At 43.1% G+C, this 22372-nt stretch overlaps 1 protein-coding gene across 8 annotated transcripts in view; it reads right to left on the reverse strand.

Annotated features, from left to right (window-relative positions):
• Positions 1-15367: 15367 nt before the first annotated feature.
• Positions 15368-22372, reverse strand: part of LOC122575114 — a 151342-nt gene continuing 144337 nt past the window's right edge. The window contains exons 17-20 of one of the 8 annotated variants that reach the window (XM_043743628.1): positions 20596-20934; positions 18737-19552; positions 16944-17144; positions 15368-15835 (exon numbers count right to left, since the gene is read on the reverse strand). In XM_043743628.1, coding sequence (XP_043599563.1) covers positions 20876-20934 — 59 coding nt within the window. In that variant the 3' untranslated portion in view covers positions 15368-15835; positions 16944-17144; positions 18737-19552; positions 20596-20875. Of the gene's footprint in view, positions 15836-16943; positions 17145-18736; positions 20935-22372 lie in introns of all 8 variants that reach the window. The other 7 variants (XM_043743629.1, XM_043743630.1, XM_043743627.1 and 4 more) reach the window with 7 other exon arrangements.

The following is a 22372-nucleotide window of genomic DNA, read 5'->3' on the forward strand; positions in this document are numbered from 1 at the left end:
CGATTTCCAGCGATTTATGTCGTAGGTCGTTTATAACCGAACGACGGCTCGGTAACGTTTAGCCGGTAATCGACGCGATTCAATTAACTTTCACAGCGGGCACGTCACGATGTTCATCGAATAATTCGTTCGTCCATCCGACAACGAGATATTCTTGTTGGAAGCAAAAACCGTTTGAAAAGCAATCGCCCGTGCTCGACTTCTTAAAAATTGCCTGGGAACTCGTCGAGACGCGCTGTCGACGAAAACGTAAACGTCTTTTTCTTTCGTTGGAACGCTCAAAGTCGAGGGATCGCGGACGCGTCTTTCGTTCGCGCGTTTAGCTCCGCCGTTGAACAAAGTCGTCCTCTCCTTTCCAACTTCTTCTATTTTCGAGCATTTTTTTCGTCACGCTTTACGGTGCGCTACTTCCCAAGTACTCTCGAGACTTTGCCGCTAACTAAGTGTTCTCCGTCCACTTTTGTCTTTCGCGGTTCGCTTTCTTGCTCCCACTCTACCGGCTGCTGCTTGCTATTGCCGCTGCCGCTGCTGCTCGTTCCGCTTCTTTCCTCCGCTCTGCGTCTTCCGCCCTTTACCGCGAGACTTTGCTTCTCGGAAGTTTCGCGACAGTTTCCATTTGTCTAGTCCGACTATCGCGGCGCGTCCTTTCTCCGCGACGGTGCATACGAGATCGCGTCTCGCGTCGCGCTCTCCTCTATGCGAATCTTCCCTCGCGGAGGAACGAGCGAGAAATTCCTCGCGCGCCATAACGCAGAGCCTCGCGGGACGTCCCGTGATTCACGATTTATAAGCCGACCTCGGGAATTTGGCGCTGTGGCGAGGGTCGGCGGAAGAGTAAGATGAAAATCGAGGTCGAAAGTTGTCGCTAGAGCAGCGACTGAATGGATCGGAAGCTCTACGGACGCGACGGCTGGCCGCTGTTACGAGCCTCGCCACCCCCCGTAGACGGGGTTATTCGTACCTCTGTAGGAACGACTAATGCTCGACTAATTGCCAGAATGTAAATAAATATCCCCGGCACGGTCGTGATCCAGCTACCTCCGGGGAGTACGTCTATGAGAATATACTGCGTTTGGACATGCATCGCTGCTTCAATGCCCGGATCGCGCGCTTGCGCTCCTCCCTCGCCTCTCGTTCCTCGCTTTTACGCCTCTTTCGTTTCTCCTACCCATCCTCGGTAACGACTTTCGAGCGAGAATACGTATCGTTCGCGGTATCGTTGCTGTTTCGTTCGTCGTGTCGACAAACACCATTCGGCATTGAGTCGCTGCAAATTGCCGTGCAGCGTGTCTTGCGCGTTACGTCGGTCCGTTTCTGGTCGCTTTTGCTTTTCGTTTTCGTTAGAAAGGGCCATGCGATCCTGCGGCAAACGTGACGCAATGCGATGGCACGCTCGTAACGTCGGTCCATGCAAATTTCCCCTATCGACGTGGATATCGAGCCGTTTGATATTCTTCGCGAGAATTCGCCCAACCCCGGCCAACGTCTAACTTTCGCGAGCTTTCGATTCCGCTTCGCCTTATCGCCTCGTCTTCTGGCTAGCGAGTCGATAAACTTCGTCCTTCGATCCGAGAGTCTTTGCGCACGCGACTCTGCCCAATTAACTCGAAACTGGCTATCGTTTAGCGGTTGCAGGAAATACGCTACGCTCGGCGAGTACGAGCCGTCGTCTCGAATTTCATCGGAGGACAGGACCTCATCGACCTGCGAGTGCCGCGCGATTTCGCTATTCGCGTTGCAGCAGACCGATCGAGCGGGCGGCTGCAGCAATCGGAAAATTCCGGCTATACGATTGTTCGTCCGTGACTTTTCTGTCGATACGGCCGCGCACTCGACTCGGAGGCTTCCATGGATTACGCGCGAAATTGCATCCAAATCCTGTTTTTAATACCCTCGACCCGTCGACTCTTCCTGTCGATTACTTTCAATCGGCAGCGTCGATTGCTCTTTAAATCGTAAAATATGAAAACTGTCGAAGCGCATCGGACACGCGTTTCCATGTACCAGTGTCACGAGTCTCGGCCTATTTTCCAGCTCGTCTTCCGGGCCAGACGACCCCCGGGGGAACAGAGACGACGAGGGTGTACCGTTTTCCATTAATTTACGTTACGCTAATTTAATCGGCCATCAACCGCTTTGTATAGCGTTAAACTCGGCCCTCTCGAGGTCCGTCGCCCTGTCTGTCGATAGAGAGAGGGACGACGCGAAGGGAGAAACGGGGATTCTAGTTCCTCTCTCGTCATAGGGTACGTAACTTTGCAAATCCCGTGGCGACAGAAGCGTGAGAGTCTCGGAACGTTTGAAGGGAACGAAGATATCTTCGTTGGTCGGACGTCGTGAGTCGAAAGTGCAGAGTCGAGAAAATAGGCTAAAGAGAAAGAGGGAAGAGCAAAGTGGGAGAGAAAGAATGGACCGAGGGAGGAATCGAGAGTCGCCGAATCGAAAGAGCTATGACACCGAGCACGGGGTTGTGTTCTTTGTGCGCTCGGCCCGATGCATCCGGTCGACGAGTAGATTGCGCGACTGTCAATAGCAGAATAATTGAAAGACGCGCTCTTAATTAGTATCCGGCCGGCAGTCTTGCGCTCGACTGCCATCGTTCGGGCTTATTTCGACCGAGGAATTGCGAGAAAGAGAGAGAGAGAGAGAGACAGAGAGACAGAGAGAGAAATTGAGAGCGGTTGAAGCACAAGAAGGAGAGGGAACGCTGCGCGAGCTCTTTTCGCGAAAGAGATACAAAGGATGGAGAGAAAAAAGAGGCGAACGGAGAAAAACGACGACGAGACACGGGCAAAAACGAAAGGAAGAAGGCTGGAAACGGTCGTATTTCGCAGTTGGCAAGAGTTGCGCGCGACAAGAACGTGAGAAGCATTCGAGACGTTTGACTCGCGGTTACCCCAACTTTCTTTCCCCGATGAGTCTTCCTCCTTTCTCTGTTCCTCTAAATCTCTCGTTATCGGTCTTTGCTTCTGCCTTCGTCGCTCTCTGTCAACCTTCTCCTTAATCGCGTTAATGAAATTCTGTCACGGCTGGATACCGAGCTCGACGCGGGACGAATGTTTCTCGCGAAAAGAAAATCGGTGCTCCCCACCGTGGAGAACGTTGATCGACCACGCACGGTCGTTTGTTTCACCATTTTGAAAATGAACTTTCGCACGCGTTTCTCTTTTCAAGATTAACGGAGGAAACTCTGTTGAAAGTTGTACGGGTATTTAAAGATTTTGCATTTGCAATTTGTTAATCTGTATAACAGGTTACGTAATCAGAGCGCTGTTATTCGTTCAGCAATCTCGTGATCGATACGAGATATTAAAAATAGAATTGATGTGATTCAGTGAACGGTAATTCAGTTTGACATATTATTTATTTTTTTATATTTCAATTTTACTTTCCACGTTTATGTCTTATTCGCAGCTAAATATGTAAATGAAAATGATCGTCGATGATCAGAGTAGATACCGTTACTACGTTTCTTCACCTATCTCGCACGTCGATCACCGAAACAATTGCAAATAAACAAAACGCCGTACAATAAAGTAAGTTCAATAATTCCCTGCAGCGTTCCGTTTTGCGACAAATCTCTATTGACAGATACTTCGATAAAGGTATCTGTCAAATGGTCGTTGAATTTTTGTAATCAGTTATGAAAGCAACAATGGTATACAATTTTCTACAAGTTTCTCCTGCGAGGAAGCAAACGTGATTTAAGAACAAAAATTTTTCTTCCCGCTCCCCTATCGCTTTAATCCGTTTCCGCGTAAAGACAAAGTAATTTTAGTCGCGGAGCAGCATTCGTCCCGGCGCTCGGCTTCAAAAATGCATAACCCATTGGCTTCGATCTCTGGTTGGAAAGGGCCGTAAACAAACGAGTAACGCAGAAGGGAGTAAGCAGAAGTGGAAGAAGGCGAAGGCGAAGGCGAAGGCGAAACGCGAGGGCGCAAAAGGGCCATCCATTGTAGCCTTCGAGCTCGCGCACTCGAGCCGTCGCGCGACCGACCGAATCGACCCCGTAAACTGACTCGTCGTTTACGGCCTCGTCTGCGAACCGTTGCCAGCCTGCGGAAACGCGCGCACGTACTTTCCTTCTCGAACACCGACGTTAACGATATCTCGTTAAGTCCCGTATCCGATCGAACGATTTTCCCGCAAGGCTAAGCATTTTCGCGCGGCTAGAAACGGGACTCGCCTTTCCACGCTCGTCCTTTTCCGTTATTGCGTTTGCCTCCTTTTCACTCTTCCCTCTTTTCTTACAAATCGCCTAACGATCTTCGACGGCCGCTTTGAGCGCTTTCATTCGGTTTTAAACTCCGTTTGTTCCTTAACTCGTACAGTGTATACGCTTCCCTCGATAATGGCACTCGAAGAAACCAGCTAAACGCCGAATACTCCACTCTTCGAGCCTCCGTTAATTGCTTCCTTTGTCTCTTTTCGAATTTTCGCTTCTCCCCTTTTTTTTGTCACAGCTTTTTCACGCCGCGATTCACGATATATATACGTATCGCGATACGTCGCGTGGAATATCGCGTTATAATTATCGCCTGTGAAAGCGTCGATACAGCGATTCTTGCCAGATACGATACGCGATGGCACCGATACCGATTTTCGGTATAGCGTTTTGTCGATCGGTCGTCGACGATCCTTTTTCCGTCCGATTGAAGAAAGATAGCAAGAATTGCTAGGCATTCATCCCGTAGCTAAAGTATCGCCATGGATGTAGAACAACCGTGAATGAAAAGATCCCTTTTATCTTTTCTCATTGATCGGATAAACTCAATATTTCTTGCTCAGTTTTCTTTGTTTAGTAGCTCCTTTATGTATAGATCAAATGGGTAAAACTTCAATCTCATCCATTTCCCCGGAACAGCTTCCGTTAGAAAACGCGTGTTCCATAGACAAGAAGGTATCGCTAAGTGAAAATCAAATGACCCGCACAATGACGCATCTTATTGTCGGGTCTTTCGTCTTTCGACAATATGCACACGCACGTACAATATTTTTGCGTAAGTGCGGTGCACCTGGCCGTCGGTTATCTACGTTTTTATTAAACTCTGTATTATTCGCTGGTTTGAGGAAGCGCGTCAGTCGGAACACCAGCGTCATCCGATTCACTCACGTGCCACAACAATTTTAAATACAATTTCAAGAGTAATTTCACATATGTACAGTTTCATCGCGTATTCAGGTTTCTTTTATCGTCCAAACGCTGGCTACGAAAACTTTTATTTCGCTAAACATTTTGTATTCTTTGCATGTGTACATACGATAAAAAGAGTACGGCAATCATCGTGGCAAACGTATATCGCGATACACGTGTCACTGGCGCAAAACAGCTCTCATGGAACTTTGAACTTTTCGCCCGGCTTTCAAGTTTTGAGGAAAATGCTAAACACTCGATCGATTCGCGCATTGCTCACGACGCAGGAGCGGTCCCAGTGTGCACATAGGCAAAGTTTGGAGGGGACGGATATCGATTTTCTGCCATTGTTCTTAATTCGATCGCCGGTAAAGCCAATGGAGAAGGGTGGCGACGACGCGCGACGTCCGCGTCGACTCGCTTCGATACGAGCCGATTAACCGCTCGAAAAAAGCAACCCGTAATTAAGTCTGCACCGATATTTTATCGACGCTGGTCGACCGAGCGAGTTATCGGATAATCGATATTTTCGGCCCGTTTACAAGCGCCGAAACGATCTTCCACCTTTTGCACCCTGCACGAACCTTCGTGTCGTAATTCACCGCATGATTCAAGGTGCTTGGATTTGCGCGTCTGTTTTCTACTAATTCGAGGTCGGTACTTGCGTCACTTGTCCCGTACGTATCGTGATGCGGCACGCTCCGCCTGCTCGTCCCACCGTCTTCGTTCTAAAGAAATTTCCATAGCTTTCGATATCCGTCGTGATTTTAATAAAATAACAGAAATTGACAATTATATTTTTGGTTCTGTTCGATCGTTCAAGATATTTAAGTTTTCCTTTATAAGTAAATTATTTGCAATACTAAACAGGATGGCCTAATGGCATTAATAAAGATAATAAAAAATGAACCAATAAAATTCCTGGAACGATTCTAGCTGCCGATAGAGCAAATAAAGGTATAAAATAAAATACAAGCGCGTATTGGTTGATCCCAAATGCATCAATACTTGCTTAGCAAGTTATCAATAATTCCTGAATCGAATATTTGCTAGAATTTAATGAAAAATTTAAGAGATCGTTATTTTATATATAATGTTTGACAGATGATCTAAGATTAATAAGATTCACAGTGCTGTAGACCACAGAAATCGACTGTTTTCCACGTTTTATACGTTAACAGTTTAACTAACACGTTATATCACAATCAGATGCATAATACGTAAAAATGTCCAAACTGTCTGGAATAGAGCACTGGTGGCAACAATTTACTTTAATTTCATTTATTCGTTCGTCACCGACTATGTTCATAAAAATTGCATAAACCTCTGCAGTCTGATTATAACCACAACAAGTTATCGATGTGTTAATAAATATGTACGACGTTCGTACGGATCGTAGAAATTCATCTGGATGAGCGAATGTATCGACGTGCTGGAACACGAATCGTCGAACCTACCCTTTCCGTGGGTCTTTTAATCAGTTGATTCGATAAGCGGCGGAGGACGTAGTTGGTGGAATTAGCCGCGTCTCGAGATTCGTTAGATCTTCCGAGGAATTCGAAAGGGAAAAAAAGAGGAAAAGCGCGAGCGAGTTCTTATCAAACACGGTTTACCGTTGAAATTTTAAGGGAAGAGATTGGATAGACGTTAAGAGGATAGAAGCGATAGCTCCGTGGACCGTGGGGAACCGTGGCAGCTCTGGTCAACTTTTTCCTCGTTTTGGCAAAAATTGAGTATCCTCTTTCTATCTGTGGCTGGACGATTCGAACGGGAATCGATCGAGAGAACGTTACCGAACGAAAATTCCCAGAGAACGGGAAGAAAATTGGCGCGATGCGACGCTGAATCGCGCGACGAAGGCGCGGAAAAGAAACGCGACGAGAGCCAGCCGAGTTTATTTTATCTAAGATGTTTTTGACTCTGGCGCGCGTCCCGTTCGTTGTAACGAGAATTTTACCGGAATCGAGCGTTAATTGCGGCCCCTTTAAAACTTTCATAGCTAGCAATTAAGGTGGCACGAATTAATTAATGTTTTTCAACTCGTTCCCCTTGCCTTTCGTGCTTGCTTTCTTAGCTTCTCTGTTTCTTTCCTTCCTTCCTCTTTTGCTGTTCGTCGCGAGTATTCCACGGTTACGCTACGACCGGCATTGCCATTCCTCTCTTCGCCCGACCAAGGTCCCCTTTCTTCGCTTCGTTTCGTCGCTACTCGGACGTCGCACCAATTTTTGGTGGAATTTCGATCGCAGGATCCGCGTGAAACTATCGATCGATCATCGAAGAATAAAGCTTTCCACCGTATGCCAGGTCTGTGCAAAAATTCTGTTTCCGGGTTTCTTATTTTCGAGATTTTCTTCATATTCGCGAGCGTGATTTCGTTGTTGCAGGCTGATTCAACAAACTTTTAACGTAATTTTGATTCGCGTAAAGCAATCGATCGATCATCAACGAATAAACTTTTATACTGTATATTGGATCTATGCAGAAGTTTCAGCCGCTTCTTTTTACGACGAATGTAATTTATTTCTTCCTACTCGTAATGTATCATCGTCGGATTATTTCTTCTTATTTTCAACTACATTTTACCATCTTTTGCGATAATTCCTCGTGAAAAACGACTTTTTTCCCTCGAATATCTTTGATCTCGATGAGACTTTTTTTAAATAGCTATATCCTTATCGACTGGTATCAGGACACTTTGAGAAAAACAAGGTGAATTTTACGAACTATCTATTAATTACCAATAATCTTGTAACTCTCAATTCGTTACTTTCTTCTCTTCAAATTGTTGCAAGTAAATAGCCTTCACAGTCTTTTGCCGTGTGCAGTGGTTACAAGGAACAAAGTACCTTTTCTTATCAGGTTCCGTGTTTCATTTCCAGAGTATCAAATTTTTATAGCGCTTGTCGGTGTTCGATAAAAGTGATTCAATGTCGTCACCAATTTTTGTAAAACGTTAGACATCGTTGTTTATTCGTTGTCGTGCATTTTTTGACCGAAACATCCTCGAAAACCGAAATGCTCGAATCTAATTGATCTGATTAAGTAAATTAAATGTTACAATAAATACCATTATGCGCCACCACTTCTGGAAAACCGTATTTTTCTAACTGTATTCAGATACTTGGATGTTACATCGTGTGCCACGCGGTTCAAACGCAATATTACAAAAATTAATAATCCGAATGAACTACCACGCGTTTCGTATAGACCATAGATCGTAGACTATCAGATGCTCTAATACCGACGAATGGGCGTGTACGTTTTGTTTCGTTGGTACCGCGGTTCCTCGTCTATCTTCGATTTCGCGTTTCATTCGTTCCGACCTCAAAGCGCGGAATCGAGCACTCGGTGGCTCTTAAAGCCACGACCACCGGAGGACCGCCGACCGATCGTATTTTTCGGACGAAGGATCCAGTTTTACCGAACAATTTGTCGGACCGGGACAGAGAAACGCATCGAGCGGCCGCAGCACGGAGATGGGACTTTGCGACTCAAAGGAAACCGCGCGGTCGATCGACCGTTCGTTTTACTCGACTTCATTTCTCTCCGATTCTCAATGCCTTTTCCCACAGGTTTTTTTCAATCGAATTCCTCTTACCTCGAGATTCTTTCCCATTCTTAAATTCTTGCTCATTCTTTCCGACCTGTTTGTCTAAGGAACGATCGAACGTATCGCTGCAGTCACGCTGGCCATTCCATCTCGACCAATTTTCTTGTACAGAGAAACGAGATGGTTCTGACCTATCCGTCGGATCGAAGGAAAAGCTGGAAAGCATCGAAGCGCGCGGCCGAGACGTTAAATCGCGCTGTAAATCGATCGAGAAGCACGCTGCAACGAGATGGACCTTGAGATTGTGGTTTCTTTTATGCCAAGGCTGCCGGCTGCACGCTCCTTCTGCAGGGACATTGCGCGAAGTCACGAATCCCGTAATTGAAAATCAATATTTGCGCTCGCTTTGCCTCATGGATGGAATACGCCTCGCGAATACTTCATTCCTTCGCGATCGAAATCTTTGGAGCGTGCACCGCGCGCGCCACCCGTTTCACCGACCTCCACGTTTTTCCACTTGCTCGCTCACCATCGCTTCTAGTTACCCTCTTTCTCTAGGTATCGCGGCGGTTCTCCTCGCGAGACTGTTTCGCGAAACCTGTAACACGAGTCCCTTAGCCGAGCATGACGTTGCGGCGAACGCGGAAAAGTCTCGTCGAGAATGCCGGAACTGGCTGATGTTTATTGATTTTGTACGGAACACCCCGACGATTAAGCAATTTGCTGCGAATTTACCTTTCGTCGTTGTTAACCTTTTGCCCTCGAAAACCATCTTAATCCTTCTTCTTATCGAGTAGGTGGTTAAAAGAGAAGGATTTCACGATTGTTATAATTAGCGTTTTGCACATCAGATTTCCCATAAATGCATAGCAAGCAGGGATTTATGTATTATCGAGGAGATTAATGTACGTTTACGCTTTACAGGTGTGATATCCTTACTTTAAAGTACGATATCTTCCGAAACAATCGAGCGATTACTCGCTGCGAGAAAGTGACTGCCAAATGAAATGAAATTCATGTTTTTTTAATCACACCGTGGGCTTTGATTAAAATATTATCTTTCAGAGTACGATCTTTCTTTCTAAAATTAGAATAATATCTCTGAGAAGGGAGAAAATATTTTCGATTAGCAAATACGTGTATAATAATTTCATGAAATTCGCACGAGATCAAAAATATCGTGCCAACAGAGTTGATATTCCGAGCGTAAAGAGCCAACCCTCGACCGATATCGTTAAGTTAGGATACATAATTTCGACCTTTGGATGTTTGAGCCGGGGTGAGTATTCCCCGCATTTGAATATTTTACTGCAACTTGCTTTTGTGAATAAATCCGTAGTCTTGTTTCCTACTATTTGTCGATTGTTATTTCAGATTATTTACATGTTGGAAATTTTGATATACCGGTTGAATCGTTTCTTAAATCTTCCAATAGCCTAGTTTCATTATCCAAAGGTTGTGGCATTTAATTTTATTTCGTGTTCTACATTCGGGCGATAAAGACCATTAATAACAGTCTACTATGTGAAGTACAGAAGACTGAATAAAATTCTACACTCTCAAATTAAGTACCATTATTCAGATTTTTATGGTCACCTATCAACAATGTTAGTCGAGGGTTAATTTTTTCGCTTGTTTTTTTTATGCGCGTTCTTCCGTTCGTAAGTGTTACAACACGCTTAGAGAAAAAGTAAAGTAAATAGGAAAGATCATTAAGAACTCGTTCAGACCTCTGAAATGACTATTTCGTTTGGAAATTAATTCTTGGAATACGAGAAATCTAAATGCTTTACACTGTAATGGGAATATCGTCAATTAAATTTTTATTTAATTTATATTCTTCTCTATTCATCACTGATGATCTTCCCGATTAAATTTATTAGATTTTGCATTCTATTTCTAGTTGTCTATTTGCACGAATTCCATAAGTGATCGCACGACCCACATTTGGATTTCCAGCTCCTCCAAATTTTCTATCTAAATTGTCCAAAATTTCCTCGATAAGATTTAAATCGGAGAATTCTGGCCACCGATATACCGCGACTGTTAATTCATTATTTTCCTCTAATTATCGCGACCAACTTTCATAAATTTCTGTCCGGGTATTTTGAATCGTTATCTTGCATGAATACATAATTTTGACCGATTAATCGTTTCCTCGATAACCTGCATCAATTACGACGATTTATGCCAGATCAGCAGCTGTTCGAACAGAAGAATATGAATATAGATTGCGAATATTTAGGTGAATTTATATTTTTGCGAGTGCGAGCACCAAACGGTGAAACTCAAAGATTCGATTTATCGGCTTTATAATCCGATATGAATAGATGTTATATCGTAAGGGTATCGTTAAAATATAACTAGTTTTTTAAATATTTCCATTCAGCGTTCAATATTTGTAAATTTTGCTGCTTTCCGTGTATTTCACGCTTTTCAATTTTTTTAAAAATCTGGACAATCTTATCCTCAGATATCCGCGTCGCTGGTATAGAAAACAGGGTGGACAAACACGAAGAGGAAGCGAAGAGAACAGTAAGATACTACAACCGTCACCTATTCTAATCTCAATATCTTTTATATTTTCTTCTATAATATTACCTTTTTTTTTTTTATCAGAAATGTTAGATATCTATTAATAAATTTAAACATAAAGACTCGCGCTCGACATACAGCGAACGGAAGAGCATGTATCGCGCCTCTCGTCATTTTTGTCTATTCCGATAACTCGGATGGAGTTGCGCGTTTTGGAAATTCCCGTTTCAAGAGGTGTTTCACCTTACGAAATTGCCGCTGATTATGAAATTAAATGTCGGAGGCGCTTAGTTGCTGTAAAGTTTGCCAGCCGGGAGGCTGTAACGAGCCTCTCGGCTTCACTCTCGCCAAGTTTCACGGACGAATCGTCGCGATTCACGCATCCCCGTCGCTCGAGCGGAGCCTCGACAGCCGAAAGAAGAAACTCGTATCGAGAAAGAAAGGTGAAAATGAAAAGACGAAAAATTATTCGATCCGATGTTCGCTTTTTGCCACGTTCTTCCGAGAGATCGCGTTTCCTTCGAAAGATCTTGGCATCTGCCCTTCGAACGAATCGCGTTGAAGCGATCTCCTGCGTTTCTACAGACAGGCACAGAGAAAGAGAGAGGCAGAGAGGGGAACCTCCGTGGTTTGTTTCGAAAGTGCGTTTTCCAGCTGAGATGTTATCTCGGTCTGTTTGAGAAGTTAGACGTTTGTCGATTCGTCCGGTAGCTCGTGAACGAGGAGATAGCGGTTTCGTATTCGTAGCCGGGCACGAAGATATATTCGCGTAGTCAGGGCGCGAATGAAAATTCACTGGCGCAGCAAAGTGGTGGGTAACCGGCGAGAAATCGAGAGGCTGTCATAACGTAATGCACGCCTTCTTGGAAAAGCGACCGCTTCACCGTGTAATCCTCGGAACGGTCCTCGCATCGTACGTCGTATATCTATCCGTGCATCGCACGTTCTACGTCGTTGTACGTCGTTGTACGTAGTAGACCGCGTACTCCTAGGGATATTGCGTCGCGTCTTAGGCTAGTCGATTGCAGTGGACGCGAATTCGCAAGAAATGCCTTCTTATAGACGCGATTGTACTTATCTCGGGTAAATCGTTGTTTAACACGTTCGCTGCGGATCTGACTTTCATTTCCTACAATGCTGCGTGCTATCAAATAACTTTCATACAATATCTCTCTCTCTCTCTATATCGCGAAACTTTACATATATGAAACTTTGAACGAAACTTTACATCTAATATTCTTTCGAATGTCTACTTTCATCCTTATAAATCAAGCCGCTTGACTTTCAGAAATGCTCGATGCTTTGATAATGTAAATACGTTATTTTTCTTGACTTCGATTGAATCATCATTTCCATTAATTCGATTCGAGCAAAGCTTACGTGATTTAGGCTTGAAAGCGACAGCGCTTGTTAGGTGAGCAATATTATTTTCAGTTTCATATCTACGATCATAAATATTTGGACACTTATAGATGATATTAAAATCTGTACGATTATCATGCCGTTTGAAATAAAAATCGTATTTTACGTGCCTCTACGTATCCTGTGTTGCAAGAAGAATCTCATAAATAAAATGAAATTCTCTTGCCGTCTATAATTTTTCCCAACCGCTGTTCTCATTATTGGATTTTCAATCGCATCAGTTAACATTTCCGTCGCTTTGCATTCTGTATATGAATTCCAAGTCAAATTCAGGCTTTTATAAATGTCGCTAAATTTCCTAACTAATTCAGCCAAAGTTCGCCCGATGAGATGTCGATCAGAAGATAGTATCGTATAAATTCGTTATGTTTCCGTGACTTTAACAGGCGATTCTTTGAATCTTTTACCGTCTATTCTGATTCGTTATCTCGCGCCAACTTACGATTTCTATCGGCCGATTATTTCTTCGCCAATCTAAACCGATTATTAGGTTCTGCGTTAGAAGACGGTAAATGGTCCGACTATTTCAGACCGGAAGTGTAGACGGTGCTCGTATTAGTTTATTTAAGAGCGATATGCAGCGTCCGGGTGCATGAGAATCCATTCTATCGACGGTTCTCTCGTACCCAGGCGAATTCCCCAGCCTTGTAACTGATGTTTGCCAGTCGGATTTGTATCGCGTGGGCGTTTGAAAAAACTCTGCCTCTTGCCAGAGTCGAAAACCGTGTAGAGTAGTTTGCCAAGTCCACGCTACAGGCGTAGGGAGACGAGAGGCTATGGAGACTCCGCGAGAGAAAGGGTGCAATTAAGCTCGCGTTCTCCGTTTATTTGCGCGGCCGTGTCGCAGGGGATACGCGTCTCGACACAGGAAGCGGCTGCTGGCGGAGACACGAACGTGTGAATAGCGACGAAAAGGGAGGGCCTACCGAGCTGTCGACCCGCGAGACCAGACCACCGACCGCCGACCACCATCGGTCTCTGCCTCTGCCTCTGCCTCTGCCTCTGCCTCTGCCTCTGCCTCTGGCCCTGTTTCTGGCTTCGCTACACACGGCTACTCTGCGCCCGTGCTACCGGTGCTCGCGATCCATAGTGGCTAGATTGCTCAATAGAGCTGATTATGCGACCACGATCGGCCATGGTTCCACGCTATTTTGTTCGTGCACGCTGCACACGCCCACGTCGTTAGACCGACAACTTGCTCTCCCTCCTTTTCACCCTTTCCACTCTCACCCTTCGCTGCTCTTCCAGTGGTAGAGGCAAGTTGGAACGAGCAAGCACGCCTGGAATATGTGGAGTAACGAGGCAACCTTCTTACACAGCAGCTGCCAACTACTTTGGCTTTGGTGTATCCAGAATGTGCAAGATGAATGCGTGTGTTTGACTCACGGTTGTTTTCGCTTGTTGGCCAATTTTGTAGTAGCAATTGAGTGGTTATTGAAAAGCGTTATATTGTATTATGCACTGTGTTTCGTAATATCATTTAAAAATTGCCAATTTTTATGTTTCACCTTACCTATTTCTAATCGAATGTCGTCCTGTCTTGTACTAACAACTGTAATTACCATAAACTATTCGAAACAGATAGGAGTGTTGCGTGTTCTTTTAAGTTTCATATTAGATCACATGATCCGTATCCTACTTTCCTCGCGATTCACATGGTCTATAATCCAAATAATATTCAAGCCCATTCCACAGTTCACGCTTCCATCTCAGATGTTCCATGTTTTGTGCACCTCGTCTCGTATCCCATAACTGGTATTTCTAACCCACATCTTGAAGCCTAATTCACACAACACATTCTACGTCACATATTTCATATTTCCATATCGCTCATCCTACAGCACATTTCCATATGTCCTTTCCCACATTCTATGTCCAATACCTACCAAACCATATCCCACATTCTCTGTCCAATATTTACCAAACCATATCGCATCCCACATTCCGTGTATTCTTCCCTGTATTCCATATCCTATACCCTATTTGCTTTTTCCAATTCAAACTACCAATTTCCAATATCCTATATCCTAGAACACCAAATATACCAACCAAAGGCAGCAAAATATATTTTCAAATGGGAAAGGTATATTTCTCCCACAATTTGCCCACAACGGTACGTTAGGCTATATATATTTTAAACATAAATTAACATACGAAACATAAAGGAACGAAAGCTCACGAAATTCTTCCGAATCTTTTAAATCTCATTTATTTTAGCTCGCGAAAATGAGAAGGAAGAAGGATTGGAGGTAGACAGAGTGGAGGATAAATGATGACATTCGAATTTTCGAGATTTCGACCGAATTTTTGGTCCGACTTCCCGATTTTGTATCAGAAGAATATGATGGAGCAGGAGGTAGTACCGAGAAATCGGTGCCAAAATCGTTGGAAAGGCCAAATTTCTGGTCCGATCTCACGATTTTGTAACGGGAGAACATGATGGAGCAGGAGGAGGTGGCACGATTCTGGCGATTCCTGGAAACGAGGTCACTTTCCAGGAACTATCGAGGCGATTCCTGGAAGTGACGTCATTTCCCTGGAATTTCTCGGATCCGAAATCGTGAAAATTTGATCCGATTTTGCGATTTTGTATCGGAAGAACGCGACAACATAGGAAGTGGCAAGTTTTCCGAATTTTTGTTCTCTCAGTTGTTCTAACTTGTGAAAATGAGAAGAAATTAAGATTGGAGATGGACAGAGTCGAGAGGCATGATATTTCATTCGAATTCCCCTTATAAGATCTATTTATTGATTAAATTTTGAAATTCTACAATAATCTTTGTAAATACTCTCAATCGTATAGTGATTCGCGCATTTATCCATCCATGTTACGCAGAACATGAATTGTCCTATGTGACTTATCTACACAACTAGTCTGTACAACTTAATATATACTTAATTCTAACTTTATCGATGCATCATACTTAGTTTTCGAATATAACTATCGTACGAGAATTTCTTTCAAACTACTATACATTTATAGTCACGTTCCTTGAAATATTTGGCGTATTGATAAACTATAGCGCCTGTCACAATAAAATCGTATGTGTAAATCTTAGACATAATTACAAAAGATGGAATATGATGGATTACGGCTAATTATCATTACTTGGTGCGAATCACAGTTAATTTTGTTGACGTTGTGAAGATTCTGCGTCATGTCGCAGTTTTCTGATGTTGCTGGGAAATTAATTCTGTAACACACAAGAGAAACGTTAATTTCATATGTTTTAGAAAATTTCAAGCTATATCTACAATCATTTCGTAACGATATTATTCGAAGATAAATATTTTTGATGCTTCAGTGATAGTAGGAATTGTTTAATTAGCATCATCTGTTCCCATTAACGTTTTCATCTATCGAGCAGAATTTGTGAACCTTTATTCGTGTCTTTCGGAAGTTAAACGGAATGTAGGAAGAAGACTGGGTGCTTCGTTAAGATAATACAATCACAAAAGTAGATAAAGTGGAACTAATTTATACATACACCCGTCCTCGTCGCGCACTATCGCTCTCTATCTCTATCGTCGCTCGTGTCGCTCGTTTTGCTCGAAATTTGTGACCTACGAATTTTATTTTGCGGGCTTAATTTTTATTTTATTTTATTCGGCGGATTTCGCCCGCGGGAAGCAACGATTTCTTGTACGAAATTTATGCGAAAAATACTCTTTGCGTTATTTTTAATCATGAAACGAGGATGTGGAACGCGGGGCGTGAGACGCAGAACAGAGAAAGTCCGTTGTAAGGAACGGAGTCGTGATACGGAGTTCGGAATAGAAGATATATCAGATATGGGTTGGCGGATATAAGATTTGGCGAATGAAGTAAGGAATTTGAAATACGAGACTACTGAAATCTTGCAAATTTTTATTATAAACTAACGTGTAATACCATTCTTATAACGTAAACTGATATAAAGAAGAAGTTGCTGGTTAATCATTGGATAAAATTGTTAAATAATACACAATTAATAATACGTAATATCGAATAATACGATTTAAAATAATATTACTGATATGGAAAATCTGACTTTAAAATCAGCTCTGCTTCGAACAATATTGCTGGTATTAATAATACTAACGAAATAATAATAAAGCAGTGAAATAATAGAAAAAGGATAGAATAATAAAATATATTAAATGAACATAAGATATTTATATTATTCCATTTATTATTATATCTCGAAATTGCCTTAAACGTATTTTTAATTCAAGTTATTCCTAATTTCCACCATACTTGCTTCCAAGAAGGAACGATCGACGGAAAGTGAAGGAAATCATTGAATATATCTATTATATTACCTTTAGAATATTTTATCTTCCGTTTGGCAACATTTATTTGAAATAATTCCAGCCGAATAAATCTAAACTAACTGCTAGTAGTTTTGCGAATGGCAAAGTGAGCATTGTTGCTTGTGGCATGTCGCGCGTTCTCCATTGTCTTCTCGTCTCTATAATCCGTGTGTCTGCAGCCTTCCGACAGCGTTGCTTTTCATTTCTAGTCTTGCAACAGGAAAATGGAAACGTCATTACAATTCTATAGACGATAAACGTTTTGCGCAGAGGGAATTTTCAAAAGGATCGTAACTTGAAAATCGAATTACTAGAAATAAAAGCTAATTCGTTTACACGTCTCTACGAATTTAGGTGTGTTAAAAAAGTTGGGGAATTCTACAGCCAAACAGGTAAGCGAAGATATCCAGAACGCCGAAGCTGTCGAGCTTCGCAAGAGTCATCTTGCTAATTATAAACGTACAAAATATTTTAATATATAACAAAGATCATAAGAAAAGAAAGCTCTTTGATTTATCCTATTGATTCTAAACGATACTTGCAGTGCATCGTGACAACTAAAGAATCTGATGAGAAAAAAGCAATATAAAAATATGGTATTCTCAAATATTGAAATAAACTGACAATTTTCTTGATTTCCATTTCGATACGAGCAATTCAACGTGGAAAAGGTTAGGGAATTCTACAGCCAAACAGGTAAGCGAAGATATCCAGAACGCCGAAGCTGTCGAGCATCGCAAGAGTTATCTTGCTAATTATAAATGTAGTATCGCGGACATAAGGCCTAGGAGTTAGCGATACAATGTCGCGAGAGCCGAGGCGTTCTTCAATCGTATAATTTTGTAAAAAGGGCCTACGTGGCCTTGGCCGCGAACGGTCGCGGAACACGTGCGTGCTGGGTCTGCGGAAAGACAAAAGAGATGCGAGAGCAAGTCAGTTTTAGTTTGGAAGTCGGAGAGAATAAATCGAGAAGTCAGAGAGCGCGAGTTGCGTTGTAGAGTATAGTGTTGCTAGCGTTGTCGAGAGAGTGTGGTCCGCGTGAGAGAGAACGTTGGATCCGTAGTGTTGAGGGTTGTCTAAATTGTAGCGTGTTATTGCGATTAGTTCATGTTAATCCACCATCGTTTTTCTGTCTATATTTGTACAATCCTTTCATTATAAATAAATCACCAATATCAGGATATAATGACATTATATTCCATTGAATATACTACATAAACGTACAAAATATTTTGATATATAATAAAGATCATAAGAAAAGAAAGCTCTTTGATTTATCCTATTGATTCTAAGCGATACTTGCAGTGCATCGTGACAACTAAAGAATCTGATGAGAAAAAAAAACAATATAAAAATATGGTATTCTCAAATATTGAAATAAACTGAGAATTTTCTTGATTTCCATTTCGATACGAGCAATTCAACGTGAAAAAGGTGATTCTGAAATTCTGTTAATCGAGCATTTTTGTCTTTCCATTAACTCGGACACGGGCTGTGCCGTACTTCAAATTTCACGCCGAAAGTTTGGCGGATCGGATAAAGGAACGAGTTCCAGGGAATTTCTATGGAAATTTTACTGCGATCGACTTCGATGTAACTATCTATCGTGAGGATGGCGAAACGAGGATGTCTAATACTTTGAGACAGAAAGAAAAAAAAGAAAAGAAAAAGAACTAGGGAGCTGTGACGTTACCTCTTCGACGATCGAAAGAATAACGTGGAAAGTCGACTTACGGCGTTACGGCGACCAGCACCATGCGTTTATCGAGCAAGCAGAAATTTCTTCCAAAGGAACCACTTACCGTGCAACGTGCCACTGTGGAATTCCAGCGCTGTCAAGCTTTCGTCTGTTTGCAAATTCTAAATTACTTTGGAAATTCTTAACCACCTATTTCTGTCCAGTTTGTCGCGAATTTTAACATACTTTACGCACCGGCCTTGCTCATAGAACTGTTTCGTATAACTACGCTGATATTATTAGACAAGTTTTTAGGTACAAGTCGCGAGTTAAAAGTTACCGTTATCGATAAAGTCGACAAGCAACGAAACAAACGAAGTTTCACGAGGAAATTGTATAAATTGTATAAATCGTACATCATCCGATGATTATTCTATTCGAGAGCGAAATTTATAATTTACGACTTGTAATTTGTTGGCTTATTATTATTAGTCAGCGACCAAATATGACGACTCGAAAGTCGTTTGTATCGCTGGAATCGTCGAACAAAATGGATATGGAGAACATCGCGCGTTCGTTAAATTGCATATATCCAAGTAGTTATCGAAAATTCATGGCTACGAAAATAAAATTGGTCTTGTTCGTCGACGAACGGTTCAAGCGTTTCGCTTCTGTCTCGAAACGGAACGTACTACTTTCACGCATCTAGTCTGCATCGTATGTGTGCGTGACTCTTTTGTATTCCGCACTTGTCTTAGTATATTCTTTTTGCATTTAGATATCTGTGCTGTTTTTTGTCAATTTTTCTACGTCGCTTACCTTCACCGTGCAAACTTTCCTGTTCATCAGGTTGGTAACAGCGATACAGACACGATACGATGTATATAGCAACAGAGTCTAAGCTCTCGGCAAAGGAAGTCCAACTCGAAGAGGAAGAGACCTTCGGAACAGAGTTTAGCGAGTGAGAGTCGAATTTACCTTTGTTTGCATCTTTACTTTCGCGAAAAATCCTAATGCGTTTCGATTAATTAAATAAAGTTGTTTGTAGAGAGGACACGAGAACCGAAGAGCTTGAAGCTTTACGCTTTCTCATATTCTTCTTTAATAAATTGCTGGACAATTATCTTGCAGATGTAAATTTAATAAAATTAAAACTTTTCTCTTTCGATTCCACTTTCCACTCGGATTCGATCCAGAGGAGGGCTCTTAATAGTTTAACATAAAGTTGAAACGGGAAATTACCTGTAGTTGTTCATCGAGATATTCCAACGCTTCCAACATTTACCGTAGAAAATGTTTACGTACACGATAAACATATGGCGTCGTGCTAGGCTTTTTGAAATTGCATCTATACGACTATAGCGGCTGTATCGGCAAACTTTGAAATAAAATCCAAGATATACACAGAAACTGCAAGATATTTAGTGCAAGTATACGATGTCAGAGATGATGAAGTCGTCGTCGAAATTTTACAGCTTACTGAACGTTTAAAATAAACGCCGATTCTACGTTTAAGACCATTATTCATACCGTGTACTCATCTTCTTCTATCCAATATACGTTTATGGCAAGAATTTTGTAGTTTCTACGCGCATACAGGTATACGTTTTTACGTCGATTTCACATTTTACCGATATAGTGGCGTCTGATCAAAGGGCTAATATCGCAGGATGCTCAAAGTAACACGTACAATAAACAGATGAAAATTCCGCGCGGTATGTGTTGTGCGACACTTTTGTCAGTCGCCGTGTACGAATAACTGGAAGAATTTTCTTCTACGAGAGAAAGAAAGATATAAAAGGAGAAGAAGAAGAAGAAAGATATAATGATGTTGCAAAGGACACACGGTAATTTCACGCAGGTGTCAATAGGTAGATAATATTCATCCGTATGCCATGCGGTTCTTCGTTTTCGAACATCTCGATAAACGAGAACGTTACGAGAAAGTCGGAACGTCGGATAATGCGAAGAAAAGTTTCTTACCGTAATTACGAGCAGGCTGCCGCATCTGAGAATCGTATCTCAGCCGATGACGTTCCACTGGCGGTAATCGAGAGGTTGCGTCTAAAAGTCGGATTGGCAGGCAGCCGAAAGGTATCGGCGGTAGTCGGAGAACCGATCGATCCGAGTGCGGTTTTTCAGGAGCACAGGTGCGCGAGTAAGAAGACCGGTCGACATTTTATAATTCAGGATGTTGGGAGAAATGGAAGAAATTATGGAAGACGGCGAACGATCGCGAAGGTTTCGCGACCGCTCGCAGCTTTCAAGAGTACATCGTCGATTCTCGCTGCTGCTGCTGCTGCTGCAACCTGGCCTTTGCACCTGCGAAAACGTACCGCGTTGCCGTCTCGTACTTGGCATGGATAAAAAACCGACGAGCAGATAAACGACACGTTGAAAGGAATAATTGAGATTTATGTCGTCGCAGGGGAAAGACAGCGTGGAAACGCGGAGGCGTGCGAACGTCGCGGCGCGCCGGAACAAAACGAAAAAGAGAGGAACGAGTCTGCTCCGGCGAAGAAGTTAATTAAAGGTAAGGCAAGACAGGAGGAGGACCACGAGAGCGGAATATCGATCAACTCGAGATTCAATTTCGATCGAAACGAAGAATCTATTGGGGTGCTCGCGCGAGATTATAATAATTTTAATAAAAGTGTCTGTGTCCAAGAAACGTTGGACGTCGATCGCTGGCTTCCTCGGGTAACTAGCCGCTAACCGTTCTTTCGTGCTCGGTCGAGTACGAGGAATCGTGGAGCCAGTTCGTTTTAAGGTCGGGTCAGTGGAATACTTTAAAAAAGGATCTCGCGGACGACTTAAGAGATCGCGACCCCGTTTCCCGGTCATTGGCCTCAACTACGTAATACCGAGAGATATCGACTTTATTTCTCCTCCTCCCACTCCCTGTTACGCGTCATACGTGTATTTTTGGTGTATCGTGACGAACAAAAAGTCAATGATCCGTCCGAGAGAGGTAAATTGAAAGAGAGAGAGAGAGAGAATGGATATTTGAAGAATGGAACGAGGAAGAGAGAGAGAGAGAGAGAGTGAATGAGAGAGAAAGGAGAAAGGAAGGAGAAGGGACAACGACGCGGTTATAATTGCCGCGCATCGATTCCCTGGTCTCCTCGATGCCAAACTCGTCTCCCGTTTCGCCAATTCGACTCGTCGACGAACGTCCAACACACTCGCTCGCTTACAAATCGAGCAAATTCGAGCCGGCGCCGAATGCTAACCGCTCGTAATCGGATTCGATGGTTGGCACTCTCGTCGCCTCCTCGTTTGGACGTCGTCGCGTCGTCGCGAGAATCGCGAGGTATCGCGCGCACTCCGATAGTCGAAGGCGAGAGCACGAAGAAACCTCTGTCGTTGTTTGCGTGGAAAGGTGAAAATAGAAAGGCGAAACGACGAAAGACGAAGGGAGAGCACGCGTCGATACATATTCAAAGGACGAGGCAGGCCGTCTGGTCTGGCACGGGCCATTAGCATCGATCGTCTTCCGGGAGACTCGCGTCGGTTCGCGTCGACCGACCGTTTATCCTCTCGAGAATTTCCTTCTGGTATCGAGTTAAGGGGCGCCCCTTGCACGATCCCCGCGCGTCCTCTGCCCCGTATTGTCCCGTGGCACGAACGACCATTAATTCTTTCTCGACCACTGGAACAGCCGGAGATCCTCCACGTCCGACGGCGAAAGCCGATCGAGCCACCGGAACACGCTGAGATCTTCTAATCGCGCTCGTCTGTTTCGCGTACACGTAAATGG

The sequence above is a fragment of the Bombus pyrosoma genome, linkage group LG14, assembly GCF_014825855.1.
Source record: "Bombus pyrosoma isolate SC7728 linkage group LG14, ASM1482585v1, whole genome shotgun sequence".
Lineage (NCBI taxonomy): Eukaryota > Metazoa > Arthropoda > Insecta > Hymenoptera > Apidae > Bombus > Bombus pyrosoma.